The 18,728-nt window shown below is 43.8% G+C and overlaps 2 protein-coding genes across 2 annotated transcripts; both read right to left on the minus strand.

Annotated features, from left to right (window-relative positions):
• Positions 1-5,386: 5,386 nt before the first annotated feature.
• On the minus strand, positions 5,387-7,690 carry LOC143320518 (nuclear factor 7, brain-like). Its single transcript, XM_076730242.1, has one exon. The coding sequence runs from the start codon at positions 6,818-6,820 to the stop codon at positions 5,387-5,389; it is 1,434 nt and encodes a 477-aa protein (XP_076586357.1). The 5' UTR covers positions 6,821-7,690.
• A 4,236-nt stretch (positions 7,691-11,926) lies between these two features.
• On the minus strand, positions 11,927-13,354 carry LOC143321117 (nuclear factor 7, brain-like). Its single transcript, XM_076731261.1, has one exon. The coding sequence runs from the start codon at positions 13,352-13,354 to the stop codon at positions 11,927-11,929; it is 1,428 nt and encodes a 475-aa protein (XP_076587376.1).
• Between the last annotated feature and the right edge of the window lie 5,374 nt (positions 13,355-18,728).

Raw genomic sequence — 18,728 nt, forward strand, 5'->3', positions numbered from 1 at the left:
TCTACGATCCGCTGGGTATCCTATCGCCAGTAGTCTTGACTGCGAAGAGGATCCTGCAAGAGCTTTGCAGACTCAAACTGGGATGGGATGACGACATCCCCGAGCCCCTCGCTCAACAATGGACCAGTTGGATGGAGGACCTTCGTCTGTTGGAGGACTTCGGAGTATCTCGGTGTTTCAAGCCTAAGGGCTTCGGCGAGGCTACATCCAACCAGCTGCATCACTTCACAGATGCTAGCCAAGAAGGCTACGGAACGGTGAGCTACCTGCTACAGAAGAACAAAGACAAGTTTCATGTTGCCTTCGTCATTCGTCTGATTCTGTGCCGCAAAAGGAAGGAGATGAATGCTTCTCTCTCACAGTCAGAGGTCCGGACACAGATGAAGATCTTCAAGGCAAGCCTCCAGAAGACGAATCTCACTGTGGAGAACATGAAAGAAGCGGAGCTCGAGATCATTCGTTTCAGTCACGACAGAAATACTCAGAAGAGATCTCCGCGCTTCAGAAAGGAGATGACATCAAGATGAGCAGTCACATCTACAAGCTCAAACCCAAACTACAAGAGGGAATCCTCAGAGTAGGAGGAAGACTCAGCAGATCAGCGATGCCTGAAGAGGTTAAACACCCTGCCATACTGTCTGAGGATTTCCATATCACAGAGCTTATTCTCAGGGACATCCACGAAAATGTGGGTCACAGCAGTCGTAACTATGTGCTGTCCAAGCTGCGGCTCAAGTATTGGATCCCTGGCGCTCACGCAGCAATAAGAAGAGTCCTTTCCAAGTGTGTGACATGTCGACGCTCACATAGTGCTGCTGGACAACAGCAGATGGCGGACTTACCCCAGGACAGGGTACTCCCAGACGAACCCCCTTTCACCAACACAGGGGTTGACTACTTCGGTCCTTTCGAAGTCAAACGCGGCAGAAGCATCGTGAAGAGGTGGGGTGTCATCTTTACCTGCCTGGCTATCCGTGCCATCCATATTGAGGTGGCGTCGTCGTTGGACACGGACTCATTCATCAACACTCTGCGGCGCTTCCTAGCGAGGAGAGGCCAAGTGAAGATCCTCCGTTCAGACAACGGGACAAATTTCGTTGGGGCAGAGAGCGAGCTAAGAAGAGCCATGGAACAGTGGAATAGCTCCAAGATCGAGAACAGTCTGTGTCAGAGGGGCATCCAGTGGATCTTCAACCCCCTGACTGGTTCTCACCATGGCGGAGTCTGGGAGCGGATGATTAGGTCGGTCAGAAAGGTCCTCAGCACCACCTTACGGCTCCAGACTCTGGATGAAGAAGGCCTACACACTGTCTTGTGTGAAGCAGAAGCGATTATCAACAGTCGACCGATAACCAAATCCTCCAGTGACCCTTCAGACCTGGAAGCGCTTACCCCCAACCATCTCTTGCTCCTCCAGTCAAAGCCTTCCCTGCCACCAGACCTCTTCGTGAAAGAAGAACTCTACACCCGCAGGAGATGGAAACAAGTCCAGTACATGGCAGATATATTCTGGAAACGATGGACAAGAGAATACCTACCTCAGCTACAAGAGCGGCAGAAGTGGACACGTATGTCACGCAACTTCGCTGAAGGGGATGTCGTCCTGATCGTCGATGACTCTGCGCCCCGCAACTCCTGGGTCCTGGGCAAGATCATCGAGGCAGTTCCTGACAGGCACGGGCTCGTGCGTCGCGTCCGCATCAAGACGAAGACAACCACTTTAGACAGACCCATCACCAAGGTCTGTCTCCTCCAAGAAGCAGCATGAGGCGGTGGTAAAGACCGTCCTCCTACGGTGTGCCATGTGCTAGTAACCTCTGGCACCAGGTATTGGTTTTCCAGCAGCAGAGATGCTTATTATTTTGAGTAATTTATTTGTTGGCTCCTTAGTTTTTTAGTTAAGTAATTGTCTCTAGGTTTGAAGAGAAATTAGGGGCCGGTATATAGGAGCCAAGGCATCCTAGATGTTATCGGGGATAGGCTTTTATTTTATTTCTATAGGTTGTTTGCCTACAGCCATAGCCTACTTTGGACAGTGAAACTCAGTTTAGCTGTATGTTACATTATTGTATTTTCTCAGTCTCTAATTAATGTTTAGATTGATGACTTTGGATATATTTGTACTAGGCATGTTCATTTTTTTGGGCTACTGGCCCTTTAAGGGACTTGGATGCTTGCTGCGCTAGCGGTCTCGGACTTGCAGTAAACCGACAGGGGGAGGTCGGGGAATTTGCACTGAGAGCGTACAGTTTTCTTACCGTAGCTGAAGCATTATTTGTGGCATAGAGCCAAGTTTATAGTTTTAGTCAAGGAAATACAATTTGTTCCTGTAATAAGATTCCCCCTGTGGAAGAATAAACTTTCATCTGTCATCATTTACATCGGAGTTCAGTGGAGTTTTTCCTTGCTCGCAACTAGCGGACTTCAGCACGAGTAACGTAAACAAGTCAGTGGACCGCCGGCCCCTCACATTACCACTTTGCCAAAGTGGGACATCGATCATGATAACTCACGTAACACGGGATCATACTTTGCGTGAACTATCCCTCCAAAGGCTTCGTGGCCTTTTTTAGGATGGCGAAGCTTTTTTCGAAAGAAGGTTTTTCAAGGTGAACCACGGAGTTGTTGTGTTGTATCATCCAGTAACAGTGTTAAAGCCTAGTTGACCGTGTTTTGTACCAAAAGGTCAAAGGTCGCCTGAAAGCGTTCAATGCGTGACTGTGCTGACCAAACGTGACTCCCACCCACCCCCCTCTGAAAAAAGAAGACATAGCAGCATGTGCAGTACAAAGGTGTTGTTCTTCTGTTCTTCTTAGTGTGTTTACTAGCCTTGAAAATCAATAAAATAAGATTGACATATTTAAGATGAGGGAGTTCACAGTATTACACAACTGCAGCTAACTAGCAGCGTAGCTGGCATTTTCTTTGCATGACAGTCAGGACACTTGTTTTTGGTGTTTTCCTTTTTATTTGCTTTCTGGTTTTCTACTGAATGCTGGTATACTCCACCTTTCTCTATCGATTTTCTCAGCTTTTTAAGTGCATATAACTCTTTTTGTCTCAAGACGATATGATGAAGATGATGATGATCAAGTCGATGAGGATGACTATGAGGATGCTGATGACATGATGAAGATTATCTTGCATGCTTTTCTATGAGGCTCTGTGTTGTCAGTGCACAACGGCTGCCTTTCGCACGCAGCAGAGAGAATACGACAGGCGCCTGTTGAGCATCTGCACCAAGAGTGGCAGGTGCTTCACTCGGCCTGCGTGTCACTTTGAGGAGCAGCATTCAGTCCAACTGACAGACTGGAGGCCGTTCAGAGAGTGAATGAGCTCCAGCAGGGGGCGCAGTCACACAAAGAAAAGCACAAACGCACACAGGCGGATGGCAGATTGATGCTTCTGTTATAACAAGTTGACTTTAGTGTCAGACAATCAGAGGCAACAGCAGTTTATCACTGGAGAATAAGAAGAAGCTTCCGGTATAATGATTGATCAGAGCTGCACCGTTATGACCAAAATGACTGTCCGGATCAAAGTTCAGCACCACGATCGTAATGTTGAGGCGTGGTTGTTTTCCTCTGGGGAACAAAATCAGTCTCCTTTATTGGTCTGACATCAGAAAGGCTTTTCATGTTCTGAACTAAACTAAACGTACCAACATCGCCCACAAATCAGGATTGTGTGTGAATGATCGAAGCTGAAATGGTGATAGAGAATGATTCACTGAGCAGGCCTACAGAAAGTACAGTCAGTGTCCTTCTGTGGTGTCTTGAGGTCAGTGCGAGCTCTTAGTCACATGAAGCATCGCTGAGGTCAACGGGAGCCGCTGTGTTCACTCTGAAGCTCTGCCGTCGTCTTTCTGCAGCCTGTGACTGAGCTGCACTGACAACACTGAGCTGGCTTCTCTTTGTCGGGTGTCTTTCACTCTTTCTCCCATTCCCTCTGTTTCCAACCTCTCTCAATCATTTCTCTGCACTTGGCTCTTTCTACTTTCCTTTTGTCTCTTTTTGTCACTTTGGGTTTCTTCTGTATAATAATATTATTAATCCTCTAGTTCTCTGATTCTTCCCATTATTGCTCTGTTCTCTTACGTGCTACACGTGTTTCTATAACTTCAAGAAAATGTGTTAAGGTGTTATCAATAAAATGATCATTTAAATAGAAAAGTCAGTCAGTTTCTCTGATTCCAAACACAGAAAGCAGCATGGCTTTGACTGTTCGTACTGGCAGAAGTAACTCGGGACACACATGAACTCAGTCATGTTTTCAGTAGAACATTTGCAAAGCAGGTAGAAAACCAACAAGTTTTTCAACACAACATAAAGTCAGTCCACAGTTATCCAGAGTACATCCTGACGTCCATCCAACACACACTCATGTGCTGAAATTTGAGGATTTGCTGTTTTTATTTGGGATCTTTCATTATTTTCTCATATTTGATCAACTAAATAAATCAACACACTGATATTAGAAACAGTCTTTAGTCGCAGCCTTAATTCACACAATCTTAAAGTCAATGTTTGATGGATCTGCTCTGACTTTCTTACAACTGTGGGATACTTTGTAGAGAAATACAAACAGCATCTGACACCATCAAACAATTTCTGCAGACTTTTCTACAGTGAGAGAAGCACAAATAAGGAAGGAGGCTGAGTTTGTTCATCTGGATAAAACTGAAATAATATGTGGAAGATCGTCTTTGAAACAAAAGGCAAAAAAATCAACAGCTGAATTATTTCATCAACGTTCTCCACAGTAAAACATGTTGATCACAAAAACATTGAAAAAATCTTAAAATGTGCATTAACATAACTGCATTTTGAGAAATTTACTGCTTATTTTTTAAACTGGAATAATAAAAAGACAAAAATAATTGTGAAATGACAAAAATAAACAAGGCAAGATGAGGCTTTCTGTTCTTCTATGATTTCAAATGAAAGCCTTTTTAAAATGTGTGTTTGTTGTTCATCCTTGAAAACTTCAAATAAATCTGTAGATGAAAGTTTTCTGATTTAAATGATCACATTAAATCTACTCGTCCAATTTCTTGCAGCATCATTACACCACAAACACCATTTTGGAAAGAATGCTTCACACACTGAATTAATCCTAAATTCACACTTCAGTTTGTCATTCTGTGCTTTGGAAATATATTTGATGTCAGACACCGACCAAGGAATGTGTTCCATCATGTCATTTGCTGAAAGAGACAAAATATTATTTTCTATTTAACCTTGTTCTCCATATTTTCTTCATTAACTTTCAAATTACAGGATTTTCACCTTTAAAGAACTAACTGTTATTGTCTGTAATTGACATGAAAGCAGCACATTATAAAAATCTGAATGAATCACTTGGACCTCACCATCCTCCCTGATCATCACACAGAAACATCACTTTGACACATTTTGATAGCAGCAGTTTTAGCATCACCAGCTTCTCCAATTTCAAAATATGGGAAGAGTTTCTCAGTGAAAGTGTCTTTGTAAGCGTAGATGTGAGTCATGTCTTCAGGGTTGTAGAAGGACACCTTCCCCCTGTCATAGTCCAGTTGGACTCTGATCCTCTGGAGACTCTTCTTCACTGTGACAGTCTTACCAAGACCATTAGTGTATTTTCCACGGTGATGCAATAAACACCAGATTCCATATTTTGGTGAGGCAAATATCTTCCCCTTCCTGTCAACTGACTCTTTAGCCAAACCCACAGTCCATCGAGGATGGTCTCCCACCTCCACCTCCCAGCTGCGTTTCCCTGAGCTGAAGCCCTCAGAGCCCAGAACAGTGGAATATTTAGTGTATCTCTCTGGATTGTCAGGAAGCTGCTGCTTTGTGTCTCCACACCTCACACTGGTCAGATCATCAGACAGATAGAGCCTGCGGTGTCCAGTGTTTGGGTCCAGAATGACAGGACTGAAGTGGACCTTGTCCTTCATCTTCTTCCAGACTGTGAAGGACAGGTTGCCCAGGTGTTTGGCCACATCTATCAGAGCTCCTGAGAGCAGCTGTGGATCTGACAGTGAGCACTGGACTCTGGCTCTGCTCTGAGTGGCTTTATAACTGCTGAGGAATGGCACGTTGTGTTTCTGCAGCTCTTCTTCAACAGCACAGATACTGTCTGACAGAGAGGAGATCTGCTGCTCAATCATCTTCATCTCTCTGCTCACAGTCCTCCCCTTCTGCTCCTCTTCCTCCCTCAGAGCTGCCAGTCTGGACTCCTCTTCCTCTTTCAGGAACTGGTGGAGCTTGTTGAACTCTGCTCTGATCTGCTTCTCTGTGGACAACAGCTGCTTCTTGGAGTGTTGAATCACTTCTATGTATGTTTCCTCCACTCGTTTGTATTTGTCCCTCTTGTCCTGCAGAGACTGTAAGTCAGATTTCAGCTGGTCCTTCAGCTTACTGACTGCTTGTTCTACAGGAACCACCTTGTGACTCTGATGCAGAGAAAACTCACAGACAGGACACACACCTCGCTGCTCGTCCTGACAGAACAATTTAGGCTCTTCTTGGTGTTTACTACACACCACCTCCACCTTCACCTTCTTCTTTCCCTTTTCCGTCTCAGATGATCCAGATTTCTGTCTCCCAGCAAAGATGTCAGCCACTCCCTTTAGTGAAAAGTTCACTCCTGGATCGTCCTTTGAGGATTTTCTCTTACAAATGGGACAGTTTTTGTTCTTAGCTTGTTCCCAGAATTGTTGCAGGCAGCTTGAACAGAAGCTGTGGTTGCAGCTCAGAGACACAGGATCTCTGAAAGTCTCTGAACACACATGGCAACTCAGGTAACCTTCAACGAGGGCAATTTTCTCAGCCATTTGTATCCAAATTGTCTTTCAAAAGCAAGACTCACCAAATTCGTGTCCCTCTGAATTAAATATTAGAGTCGTTCGTGTCTTTCTAGTAGATTTCTTTCACCCTGTAATGGCGTCTCAGTCCCAGTCAGACTCATCAAAATCAACTTTAAGTTTCTCTTTCTTTCCTTTAAAGTAAATCATTGACAGCTGACATGATATTTTCTTACCAGCAGATGGGGCTATTTGATTTCTTTACTTCTTATCTGTTAACTTTCCATATGATGAGCCTTGGACTCCTTAAAATATAAATCATTTATTTTCAAGTTAAAAAAAACAAACAAAAACAATAAATACATAAGACAGCCCACTGACACTGAAAACAAATGATTGACTATAGAAAAACCTACATTAATACCTAAATTCAAATGTTTGAGGAAAATTATCAACACCATGTAGCATCATGTGGAGGGGCATGAAAGGCTGCATGGATACCAGTCCCAGTCCTGTTTTGAAGTAAACTCAGGATTATGTTTAGTCCTGGACTAGGCTGATCTTTGACCAGAGAAACCTCAGCAGGTTTAACTGAACATTAAAACACTGGAATAATGTTTTTCTGCTCTGCAACAAACCATTTTGAACACATTCAAAGCCTTCCTGTTGTTCAAATACTCAAACCACTGCTTTAGTATAAGGACTAGAATTCCCCTCAATCAATCAATCAATCAATCAATCAATCAATCAATCAATCAATCAATCAATCAATCAATCAATCAATGTGACCATGTTGGTAGATGAATAAATGCATCAGTGCTTTTGCATGTGTATGTTTTGTGTTGTGTCTCCCACTGAGACTCAAAACATTTAACTGCTCAGTGAAACTAAGATGAGAAAGGACTGAAAATAAATAAATAAATAAATAAATTAATTAATTAAAAAAAAAATTCTGTTTTCTACTTTTTGTTCTGTCAACACAACAACTTGTGACACAATGAGAAAGGCTTCTTGTCACCATGGAATATTCTGGTCTGTCGTCGTAACAAATGAATTACGTCTTACGTTCCATCAGCGTATCTTGTTAGAATTACAATATTTTGTCAAATGACAGACTGAGCACTGTTTCTGGTCACAGCAGCAGCGACATGCTGCCCTTCTTCTCAAACCTCACGCTCATCTGACGTCACACCTCTGCATCATCAAACTTGTTTGTTGTTGTTGCAGCAGCATCTTTTTGTTTGTGCTCGTGGTGCTAAAAAGGTGTTCGTGGAGGGACGCGTGTTGGTGACAACTAATATTTAAGTCCATGTCAGTCATGAAGAAGGCTCTGTAAGCTGAAAGCCTCCACGAGTGTTTTCCTTCATAGCGTGAGTTCAGAAACGTCTGCAGGTTGTGAGGTTTGGCTTTGCTGTTCTGTGGTCTGCTTCCTCATTTCAGGGCAGTCCAATCCCACAGGCTGCAGTGTTTGAGTGTGTGTGTCTGCAAGCATGTACAGTACATCTGTTGCTCTCAGTGTGTGTTCTGTAGAAACCTGGTGGGGGTGGGAGGTGTTGTGTGTGAGATGGAAGGAGAAGGCTTTATTTCGGAGGACATATCAGTCCCCTGCCTTCATCCCAGGACTTTGTTTTTTCTCTCGATTTCTGCTTTTTCATCTCTTGTTTTTCACGTGTTATCAGCTTTTTCTCATTACAAAGTGCTCGTGCCAGAGGAGGCGGGATTAGTCCGATGGACTTCAAAGCACTGAAAACTGTTTTTGTGGGGGTTTGACTTGCGATCAGCTCCTCTGTACTTTGCTCGTCCACCATTGGCTGCCTTCACATTTGTCTCGCCCCTATTGGTCAGACCAAGATATTAAGAGACCGGGCAGTCGGTTTGGTGAGTAGTCCTCAGGTTTCTATTTATTTGGAATATTTATTTATTTATTTTAGTGGATATTTTTATTGTGCTTCTTTCTTTCTTTTCTTTTTCTTTTCTTTTCCTGTTGTGTACAGCTCGTGCACTTGTGCAAGTACTGTCTGTTGTTGTTCAAAGGGACACTGCTCCATGTGAAACATGACGGTTTTAAAGGGATAGTACACCCAATTTGCATCCTGCATGTGTTTTTCTGCAATGACCAACATGGTGTGATTTACTTTTTCTGTTTTTCTGCTGCAACTTTAAATTGAAGTTGATTTGTCACGTTATTTTTGCAGTTTTCTGCTGTCCATTGTTTTTCTTCCATGTAGCTCATTACCACTTTGCCAGAGTGGGACATCGATCACGGTAACTCACGTAACACAGGATCGTACTTTGCGTGAACTATCCCTCCAAAGGCTTCGTGGCCTTTTTTAGGATGGTGAAGCTTTTTCTCGAAAGAAGGTTTTTCAAGGTGAACCACGGAGTTGTTGTGTTGTATCATCCAGTAACAGTGTTAAAGCCTAGTTGACCGTATTTTGTACCAAAAGGTCAAAGGTCGCCTGAAAGCGTTCAGTGCGTGACTGTGCTGACCAAACGTGACTCCCACCCACCCGCCTCTGAAAAAAGAAGACATAGCAGCATGTGCAGTACAAAGGTGTTGTTCTTCTGTTCTTCTTAGTGTGTTTACTAGCCTTGAAAATCAATAAAATAAGATTGACATATTTAAGATGAGGGAGTTCACAGTATTACACAACTGCAGCTAACTAGCAGCGTAGCTGGCATTTTCTTTGCATGACAGTCGGGACACTTGTTTTTGGTGTTTTCCTTTTTATTTGCTTTCTGGTTTTATACTGAATGCTGGTATACTCCACCTTTCTCTATCGATTTTCTCAGCTTTTTAAGTGCATATAACTCTTTTTGTCTCAAGGCGATATGATGAAGATGATGATGATGATCAAGTCGATGAGATTAATGACTGTGGCACTATGAGGATGTTGAGGATGTGATGAAGATTATCTCGCATGCTTTTCTATGGGGCTCTGTGTTGTCAGTGCACAACGGCTGCCTTTCGCACGCAGCAGAGAGAATACGACAGGCGCCTGTTGAGCATCTGCACCAAGAGTGGCAGGTGCTTCACTCGGCCTGCGTGTCACTTTGAGGAGCAGCATTCAGTCCAACTGACAGACTGGAGGCCGTTCAGAGAGTGAATGAGCTCCAGCAGGGGGCGCAGTCACACAAAGCAAAGCACAAACGCACACAGGCGGATGGCAGATTGATGCTTCTGTTATCACAAGTTGACTTTAGTGTCAGACAATCAGAGGCAACAGCAGTTTATCACTGGAGAATAAGAAGAAGCTTCCGGTATAATGATTGATCAGAGCTGCACCGTTATCACCAAAACGACCGTCCGGATCAAAGTTCAGCACCACGATCGTAATGTTGAGGCGTGGTTGTTTTCCTCTGGGGAACAAAATCAGTCTCCTTTATTGGTCTGACATCAGAAAGGCTTTTCATGTTCTGAACTAAACTAAACGTACCAACATCGCCCACAAATCAGGATTGTGTGTGAATGATCAAAGCTGAAATGGTGATAGAGAATGATTCACTGAGCAGGCCTACAGAAAGTACAGTCAGTGTCCTTCTGTGGTGTCTTGAGGTCAGTGCGAGCTCTTAGTCACATGAAGCATCGCTGAGGTCAACGGGAGCCGCTGTGTTCACTCTGAAGCTCTGCCGTCGTCTTTCTGCAGCCTGTGACTGAGCTGCACTGACAACACTGAGCTGGCTCCTCTTTGTCGGGTGTCTTTCACTCTTTCTCCCATTCCCTCTGTTTCCAACCTTTCTCAATCATTTCTCTGCACTTGGCTCTTTCTACTTTCCTTTTGTCTCTTTTTGTCACTTTGGGTTTCTTCTGTATAATAATATTATTAATCCTCTAGTTCTCTGATTCTTCCCATTATTGCTCTGTTCTCTTACGTGCTACACGTGTTTCTATAACTTCAAGAAAATGTGTTAAGGTGTTATCAATAAAATGATCATTTAAATAGAAAAGTCAGTCAGTTTCTCTGATTCCAAACACAGAAAGCAGCATGGCTTTGACTGTTTGTACTGGCAGAAGTAACTCGGGACACACATGAACTCAGTCATGTTTTCAGCAGAACATTTGCAAAGCAGGTAGAAAACCAACAAGTTTTTCAACACAACATAAAGTCAGTCCACAGTTATCCAGAGTACATCCTGACGTCCATCCAACACACACTCATGCGCTGAAATTTGAGGATTTGCTGTTTTTATTTGGGAGCTTTCATTATTTTCTCATATTTGATCAACTAAATAAATCAACACACTGATATTAGAAACAGTCTTTAGTCGCAGCCTTAATTCACACAATCTTAAAGTCACTAAAATACTTTGTAGAGAAATACAAACAGCATCTGACACCATTCAATAATTTCTGCAGACTTTTCTGCAGTGAAAGAAGCACAAATAAGGAAGGAGGCTGAGTTTGTTCATCTGGATGAAACTGAAATAATATGTGGAAGATTGTTTTTGACACAAATGGCAACAAAAAAAAAACCAAAACAGCTGAATTATTTCATCAACGTTCTCCACAGTAAAACATGTTGATCACAAAAACATTGAAACAATCTGAAAATCTGTATTAACCAAAATGCATTTTGAGAAATTTAATGATATATTTTTAAACTTGGACAATAAAAAGACAGAAAGTAATTGTGAAATGACAAAAATAAACAAGGCAAGATGAGGCTTTCTGTTCTTCTATGATTTCAAATGAAAGCCTTTTTAAAATGTGTGTTTGTTGTTCATCCTTGAAAACTTCAAATAAATCTGTAGATGAAAGTTTTCTTATTTTAATTATCTCTTTAAATCTACTCGTCCAACTTCTTGCAGCATCTTTACTCCACAAACACCATTTTGGAAAGAACGCTTCACACACTGAATTAATCCTAAATTCATGCTTCAGTTTGTCATTCTGTGCTTTGGAAATATATTTGATGTCAGACACCGACCAAGGAATGTGTTCCATCATGTCATTTGCTGAAAGAGATAAAACATTATTTTCTATTTAACCTGGATCTCCACATTTTCTTCATTTACTTTCAAATGACAGGATTTTCACCTTTAAAGAACTAACTGTTATTGTCTGTGATTGACATGAAACCAGCACATTATAAAAATCTGAATGAATCTCTTGGACCTCACCATCCTCCCTGATCATCACACAGAAACATCACTTTGACACATTTTGATAGCAGCAGTTTTAGCATCACCAGCAGGTCCAATATGAAAATATGGGAAGAGTTTCTCAGTGAAAGTGTCTTTGTGAGTGTAGATGTGAGTCATGTCTTCAGGGTCATAGAAGGACACCTCCCCCCTGTCATAGTCCAGCTGGACTCTGATCCTCTGGAGACTCTTCTTCACTGTGACAGTCTTACCAAGAACATTAGTGTATTTTCCACTGCGATGCAATAAACACCAGATTCCATGTTCTGGTGAGGCATTTGCCTCCCCCTTCCTGTCAACTGACTCTTTAGCCAAACCCACATTCCAGACAGGATGGTCTCCCACCTCCACCTCCCAGCTGTGTTTCCCTGAGCTGAAGCCCTCAGAGCCCAGAACAGAGGAATATTTAGTGTGTCTCTCTGGATTGTCAGGAAGCTGCTGCTCTGTGTCTCCATGCCTTACACTGGTCAGATCATCAGACAGACAGAGCCAGCGGCTTCCAGTGTTTGGGTCCAGAATGACAGGACTGAAGTGGACCATGTCCTTCATCTTCTTCCAGACTGTGAAGGACAGGTTGCCCAGGTGTTTGGCCACATCTATCAGAGCTCCTGAGAGCAGCTGTGGATCTGACAGTGAGCACTGGACTCTGGCTCTGCTCTGAGTGGCTTTATAACTGCTGAGGAATGGCACGTTGTGTTTCTGCAGCTCTTCTTCAACAGCACAGATACTGTCTGACAGAGAGGAGATCTGCTGCTCAATCATCTTCATCTCTCTGCTCACAGTCCTCTTCCTCTGCTCCCCTTCCTCCCTCAGAGCTGCCAGTCTGGACTCCTCTTCCTCTTTCAGGAACTGGTGGAGCTTGTTGAACTCTGCTCTGATCTGCTTCTCTGTGGACAACAGCTGCTTCTTGGAGTGTTGAATCATTTCTTTGTATGTTTTCTCCACTCGTTTGTATTTGTCCCTCTTGTCAAGCAGAGACTGTAAGTCAGATTTCAGCTGGTCCTTCAGCTCACTGACTGCTTGTTCTACAGGAACCACCTTGTGACTCTGGTGCAGAGAAAACTCACAGACAGGACACACAGCTCGCTGCTCGTCCTCACAGAACAATTTAGGCTCTTTTTGATGTTTACTACACACCACCTCCACCTTCTTCTGTCTTTTTTCTGTCTCAGATGATCCAGATTTCTGTCTCCCAGCAAAAGCTTCAGCCAGTTCCTTCAGTGAAAAGTTCACAACTGGATGTTCGTTTGAAGATTTTCTCTTACAAATGGGACAGTTTTTGTTTTTAGCTTGTTCCCAGAATTGTTGCAGGCAGCTTGAACAGAAGCTGTGGTTGCAGCTCAGAGAAACAGGATCTGTGAAAGTCTCTGAACACACATGGCAACTCAGGAAACCTTCGAGAAGAGCAGTTTTCTCAGCCATTTCTATCCAAATTGTCGTTCAAGAGTAAGACTCACCAAATTTGTGTCCCTCTGAATTAAAGATTACAATCCTGCTTCTTCCTTCTTTGACTTTCTAGTAGATTTCTTTCACCCTGTAATGGCGTCTCAGCTCCCGTCAGACACACCATAATCAGCTTTATGTTTCACTTTCCTTCCTTTGAAGTAAATCATTGACAGCTGACATGATATTTTCTTACAGATGGGGCTATTTGACTTCTTTACTTCTTATCTGTTAACTTTCCATATGATGAGCCTTGGACTCCTTAAAATAAAAACAATTTATTTTCAAGTAAAAAAAAAACAATGAATACATAACGCAGTACACTGACATTGAAAACACATGATTGACTGTAGAAAAACCTACATTAACATCTAAATTAAAGGATTGAGGAAATAATAAACACCATGTGGAGGGACATGAAAGGCTGCATGGATACCAGTACATCTGTTCACCCAATTTGCATCCTGCATGTGTTTTTCTGCAATGACCAACATGGTGTGACTTACTTTTTCTGTTTTTCTGCTGCAACTTTAAATTGAAGTTGATTTTTCACGTTGTTTTTGCAGTTTTCTGCTGTCCATTGTTTTTCTTCCATGTAGCTCATTACCACTTTGCCAGAGTGGGACATCGATCACGGTAACTCACGTAACACAGGATCGTACTTTGCGTGAACTGTCCCTCCAAAGGCTTCGTGGCCTTTTTTAGGATGGCGAAGCTTTTTTCGAAAGAAGGTTTTTCAAGGTGAACCACGGAGTTGTTGTGTTGTATCATCCAGTAACAGTGTTAAAGCCTAGTTGACCGTGTTTTGTACTAAAAGGTCAAAGGTCGCCTGAAAGCGTTCAGTGCGTGACTGTGCTGACCAAACGTGACTCCCACCCACCCGCCTCTGAAAAAAGAAGACATAGCAGCATGTGCAGTACAAAGGTGTTGTTCTTCTGTTCTTCTTAGTGTGTTTACTAGCCTTGAAAATCAATAAAATAAGATTGACATATTTAAGATGAGGGAGTTCACAGTATTACACAACTGCAGCTAACTAGCAGCGTAGCTGGCATTTTCTTTGCATGACAGTCGGGACACTTGTTTTTGGTGTTTTCCTTTTTATTTGCTTTCTGGTTTTCTACTGAATGCTGGTATACTCCACCTTTCTCTATCGATTTTCTCAGCTTTTTAAGTGCATATAACTCTTTTTGTCTCAAGACGATATGATGAAGATGATGATGATCAAGTCGATGAGGATGACTATGAGGATGTTGACGATATGATGAAGATTATCTTGCATGCTTTTCTATGGGGCTCTGTGTTGTCAGTGCACAACGGCTGCCTTTCGCACGCAGCAGAGAGAATACGACAGGCGCCTGTTGAGCATCTGCACCAAGAGTGGCAGGTGCTTCACTCGGCCTGCGTGTCACTTTGAGGAGCAGCGTTCAGTCCAACTGACAGACTGGAGGCCGTTCAGAGAGTGAATGAGCTCCAGCAGGGGGCGCAGTCACACAAAGCAAAGCACAAACGCACACAGGCGGATGGCAGATTGATGCTTCTGTTATAACAAGTTGACTTAAGTGTCAGACAATCAGAGACAACAGCAGTTTATCACTGGAGAATAAGAAGAAGCTTCCGGTATAATGATTGATCAGAGCTGCACCGTTATGACCAAAATGACCGTCCGGATCAAAGTTCAGCACCACGATCGTAATGTTGAGGCGTGGTTGTTTTCCTCTAGGGAACAAAATCAGTCTCCTTTATTGGTCTGACATCAGAAAGGCTTTTCATGTTCTCAACTAAACTAAACGTACCAACATCGCCCACAAATCAGGATTGTGTGTGAATGATCGAAGCTGAAATGGTGATAGAGAATGATTCACTGAGCAGGCCTACAGAAAGTACAGTCAGTGTCCTTCTGTGGTGTCTTGAGGTCAGTGCGAGCTCTGAGTCACATGAAGCATCACTGAGGTTAACGGGAGCCGCTGTGTTCACTCTGAAGCTCTGCCGTCGTCTTTCTGCAGCCTGTGACTGAGCTGCACTGACAACACTGAGCTGGCTTCTCTTTGTCGGCTGTCTTTCACTCTTTCTCCCATTCCCTCTGTTTCCAACCTTTCTCAATCATTTCTCTGCACTTGGCTCTTTCTACTTTCCTTTTGTCTCTTTTTGTCACTTTGGGTTTCTTCTGTATAATAATATTATTAATCCTCTAGTTCAGTGGTTCCCAAACGGTGTGCCGTGAGACAAGTGCGGGTGTGCCGTGGGATTTTGGGACAACCATATATTATTATTGCAATATACAATTACAGAAAAGTAATTATTTTTTTAATTTACTATTGGACTATCACTACTTTGTATGCACTCATTTCATAATACAGAGGCAAACTCACAATTCTTAAACAATAAAAAACCTCTCAAAGAGAACTCCATATTTCGCTGATCAGGCAGTTGCGCAGGTGGGAATTATATGACTGTCACACATCCAACGTAAACACACATAACGAGAGGGAAAATGGAGCGCTTTCTTGTGCGGAGCAAACCACCAACCACCAGTGCAGAGACTGCCGACAACCCACCGAAAGAAACGAGAAAAAAAAACTGTCAACAGATAGTATCATGACAGTTACCTGTCTTATGGCTTCAGTTGGACCGGGGATGCCAACACTCCTCAGCCCGAGTGCGTCCTCTGTCGGGAGAAGTTAGCTAATGCTAATATGGTTCCCAGTAAGCTGAAGAGGCACTTGGAAACCAAACATCCCTCCCATGTTGACAGAAACTTGGCCTACTTCAACTAATGGCCAACTAATGACTATTTAAAAGAGAACAATCTGACCTGTGATATGTGCGTCAGTCTTTGCACAGATGGTGCGGCATGCATGACGGGGAGAGTGAAAGGATTTATTGCTAAGGTGAAAGCACAAAACCCACATATTGTGACAAACCTCTGCATTTTGCATCGAGAGGCACTAGTTGCCAAAACCATGCCCCCGGAGTTGACTGAGGTGCTGGATCAGGCTGTGCAGATGGTGAATTACATCAAATCAAGGCCCCTGAAATCTCGCCTCTTCTCCCAGCTGTGCGCGGAGATGGGAGCCGACCACCAAAGCCTGATCCTTCACACAGAGGTACGTTGGCTGTCACGGGGAAAAGTCCTGTCCCGTCTTAATGAGCTTCGGGAAGAGCTTTTGGAATTTTCACGTGAACACGCTGTCCCACATCAGGACAAGCTCGCGGATGAGAGGTGGTGCGCCAGGCTGGCTTACCTTGCCGACATATTTGGGCATCTCAACGAGTTAAACGCCAAGCTTCAAGGCAGGAATGAAAACATTTTATCATCCACGGACAAGATTCGGGGGTTTATGGGCAAACTTATCCTGTGGCGCGAGGCTTTGGAACAGGGCTCCATGGACATGTTCCCGCTGGCATCAGCTGCGCCACAGGCAGCTAGGGAGCGCGCTGTGTATGCCGAACACCTTCAGGCCTTAAAAGAGAGGTTTGAGCGCTATTTTCCACATGTGGCTGACATCGAGGACTATGACTGGATCCGAGACCCATTCAGCCAGGAATCCTCAACAGAAACGCTCACTATGAAAGAGAGAGAGGAGTGCGCAGAGCTCCGTGCGGATCGCACACTGAAACTCAAATTTAGTGAGCTCCCACTGGATCAGTTTTGGTTGGCTTCTGCATCAGAGTACCCAAACATCTCCCACCACGCGATTGAGCAACTTCTTCTTTTCCCCACTACTTACTTGTGTGAGTTGGCGTTCTCTACTCTGGTTTACATGAAGAACAACAGGAGGTCACGGCTCTCTGTTGAACAGGACTTGCGAGTGGCCCTCTCCTCAGTGCCACCAAGGATTAAAAAAATCTGCGCGCACCGACAGGCACATGTGTCTCACTAATTTGTAAGTAGGCAAAATATTTACAATAGCACACGTTTCAGTGCTGATACAAAATGTTACATTTATAATTTGTAGTTCAGGACAATGGACAGTGCAGCTTCCTTGCACTGACAGTTCTTTGTGCTTAATTTCTGCTGAGTTTTCTTTGCCTCGTATTCAATTTTGTGACATGTCTGGGTGTGTTGCTGCTTTGATGAAGCCTAAATTGATGAAGTTTCAAATTAATTGTTGAAATATTTCATTTATAAATATTTCATGAGAAATAGAGTTGTCTTTGTCATATTTTATTTGGCATTAGTAAACAATTATGCACATTTACAGATATTTTTCATGATATGAGTGATAACACGTGTTATAAAGGCTATTTGGCACAATAGGTGTGCCTTGAGATTTTTACTTGTCCTTTGGTGTGCCTTGGGCACAAAAAGTTTGGGAACCACTGCTCTAGTTCTCTGATTCTTCCCATTATTGCTCTGTTCTTGTCACAATCTCGGTCTCTCACTCCCTCTGCTCCACTCTAACTGCCAGCCGCGCCCACCTCATCAGCTCTCCTCTGCTCACCTGCCGACACAGCTGCAGCTCATCCCAATCAGCCCTGCATTTAAGCCTCTCCAGCACTCTCACCCGTTGCCAGATTGTTCTTCTGCAGCATGCGAGACTTTCCAGCGCTTCCCAGATTGATCACCCGTTGCCGACTTTGCCTGTTCCCAACCTGCTCTCCTCGTCTGCCTCCCGGTAAACTTACCTGCCTTCCGTCCCTGACCTCGTGCTCTGCCTCAGCGTTTCTGGTGTCTGACTGCTCTGCTGGAGACGATTCATCCGCCTGGCTTCGGCGTTCCTCTTGCCTGCTCCCCATCGGTACTTCTGCTCCCGTGGACTGCTCACCTGGCTTCGACCCCCCTGCCTGGCTCCGACTACGCCTCTGCTCTCTCCTCGCCGGCGCCGCTGCTCGATCAGCTGTTTCTTCAGGCTCCGGAGCTCCCTCCTCGTCATCAGCGGCTGAAGCAAGTCACTCCGCTGCCCGCCGGCACCGCTGCTCGATCAGCTATTTCTTCGGCTGCGGAGCTTCCTCCTCGTCATCAGCGGCTTTGGTAAGCCACTTCTCTTTCCCTCGCTTGAGCCCAAGAGACATTGTGAGAACGCTCAGCCCAGAGAACGAACTTTATTCCGAGTTACTTACTCTGATCCATACCTTGCTTCCTGTGGTAATAAATAAAGGTCATTACCAACTATACCTGCTCTCCGTTGTACTGCATTTGGGTCCAAAACACGCCCGTTTCAGTTCTCTTACATGCTACACGTGTTTCTATAACTTCAAGAAAATGTGTTAAGGTGTTATCAATAAAATGATCATTTAAATAGAAAAGTCAGTCAGTTTCTCTGATTCCAAACACAGAAAGCAGCATGGCTTTGACTGTTCGTATTGGCAGAAGTAACTCGGGACACACATGAACTCAGTCATGTTTTCAGCA

Source organism: Chaetodon auriga, chromosome 5 (assembly GCF_051107435.1).
Source record: "Chaetodon auriga isolate fChaAug3 chromosome 5, fChaAug3.hap1, whole genome shotgun sequence".
Classification (NCBI taxonomy): Eukaryota; Metazoa; Chordata; class Actinopteri; order Chaetodontiformes; family Chaetodontidae; genus Chaetodon; species Chaetodon auriga.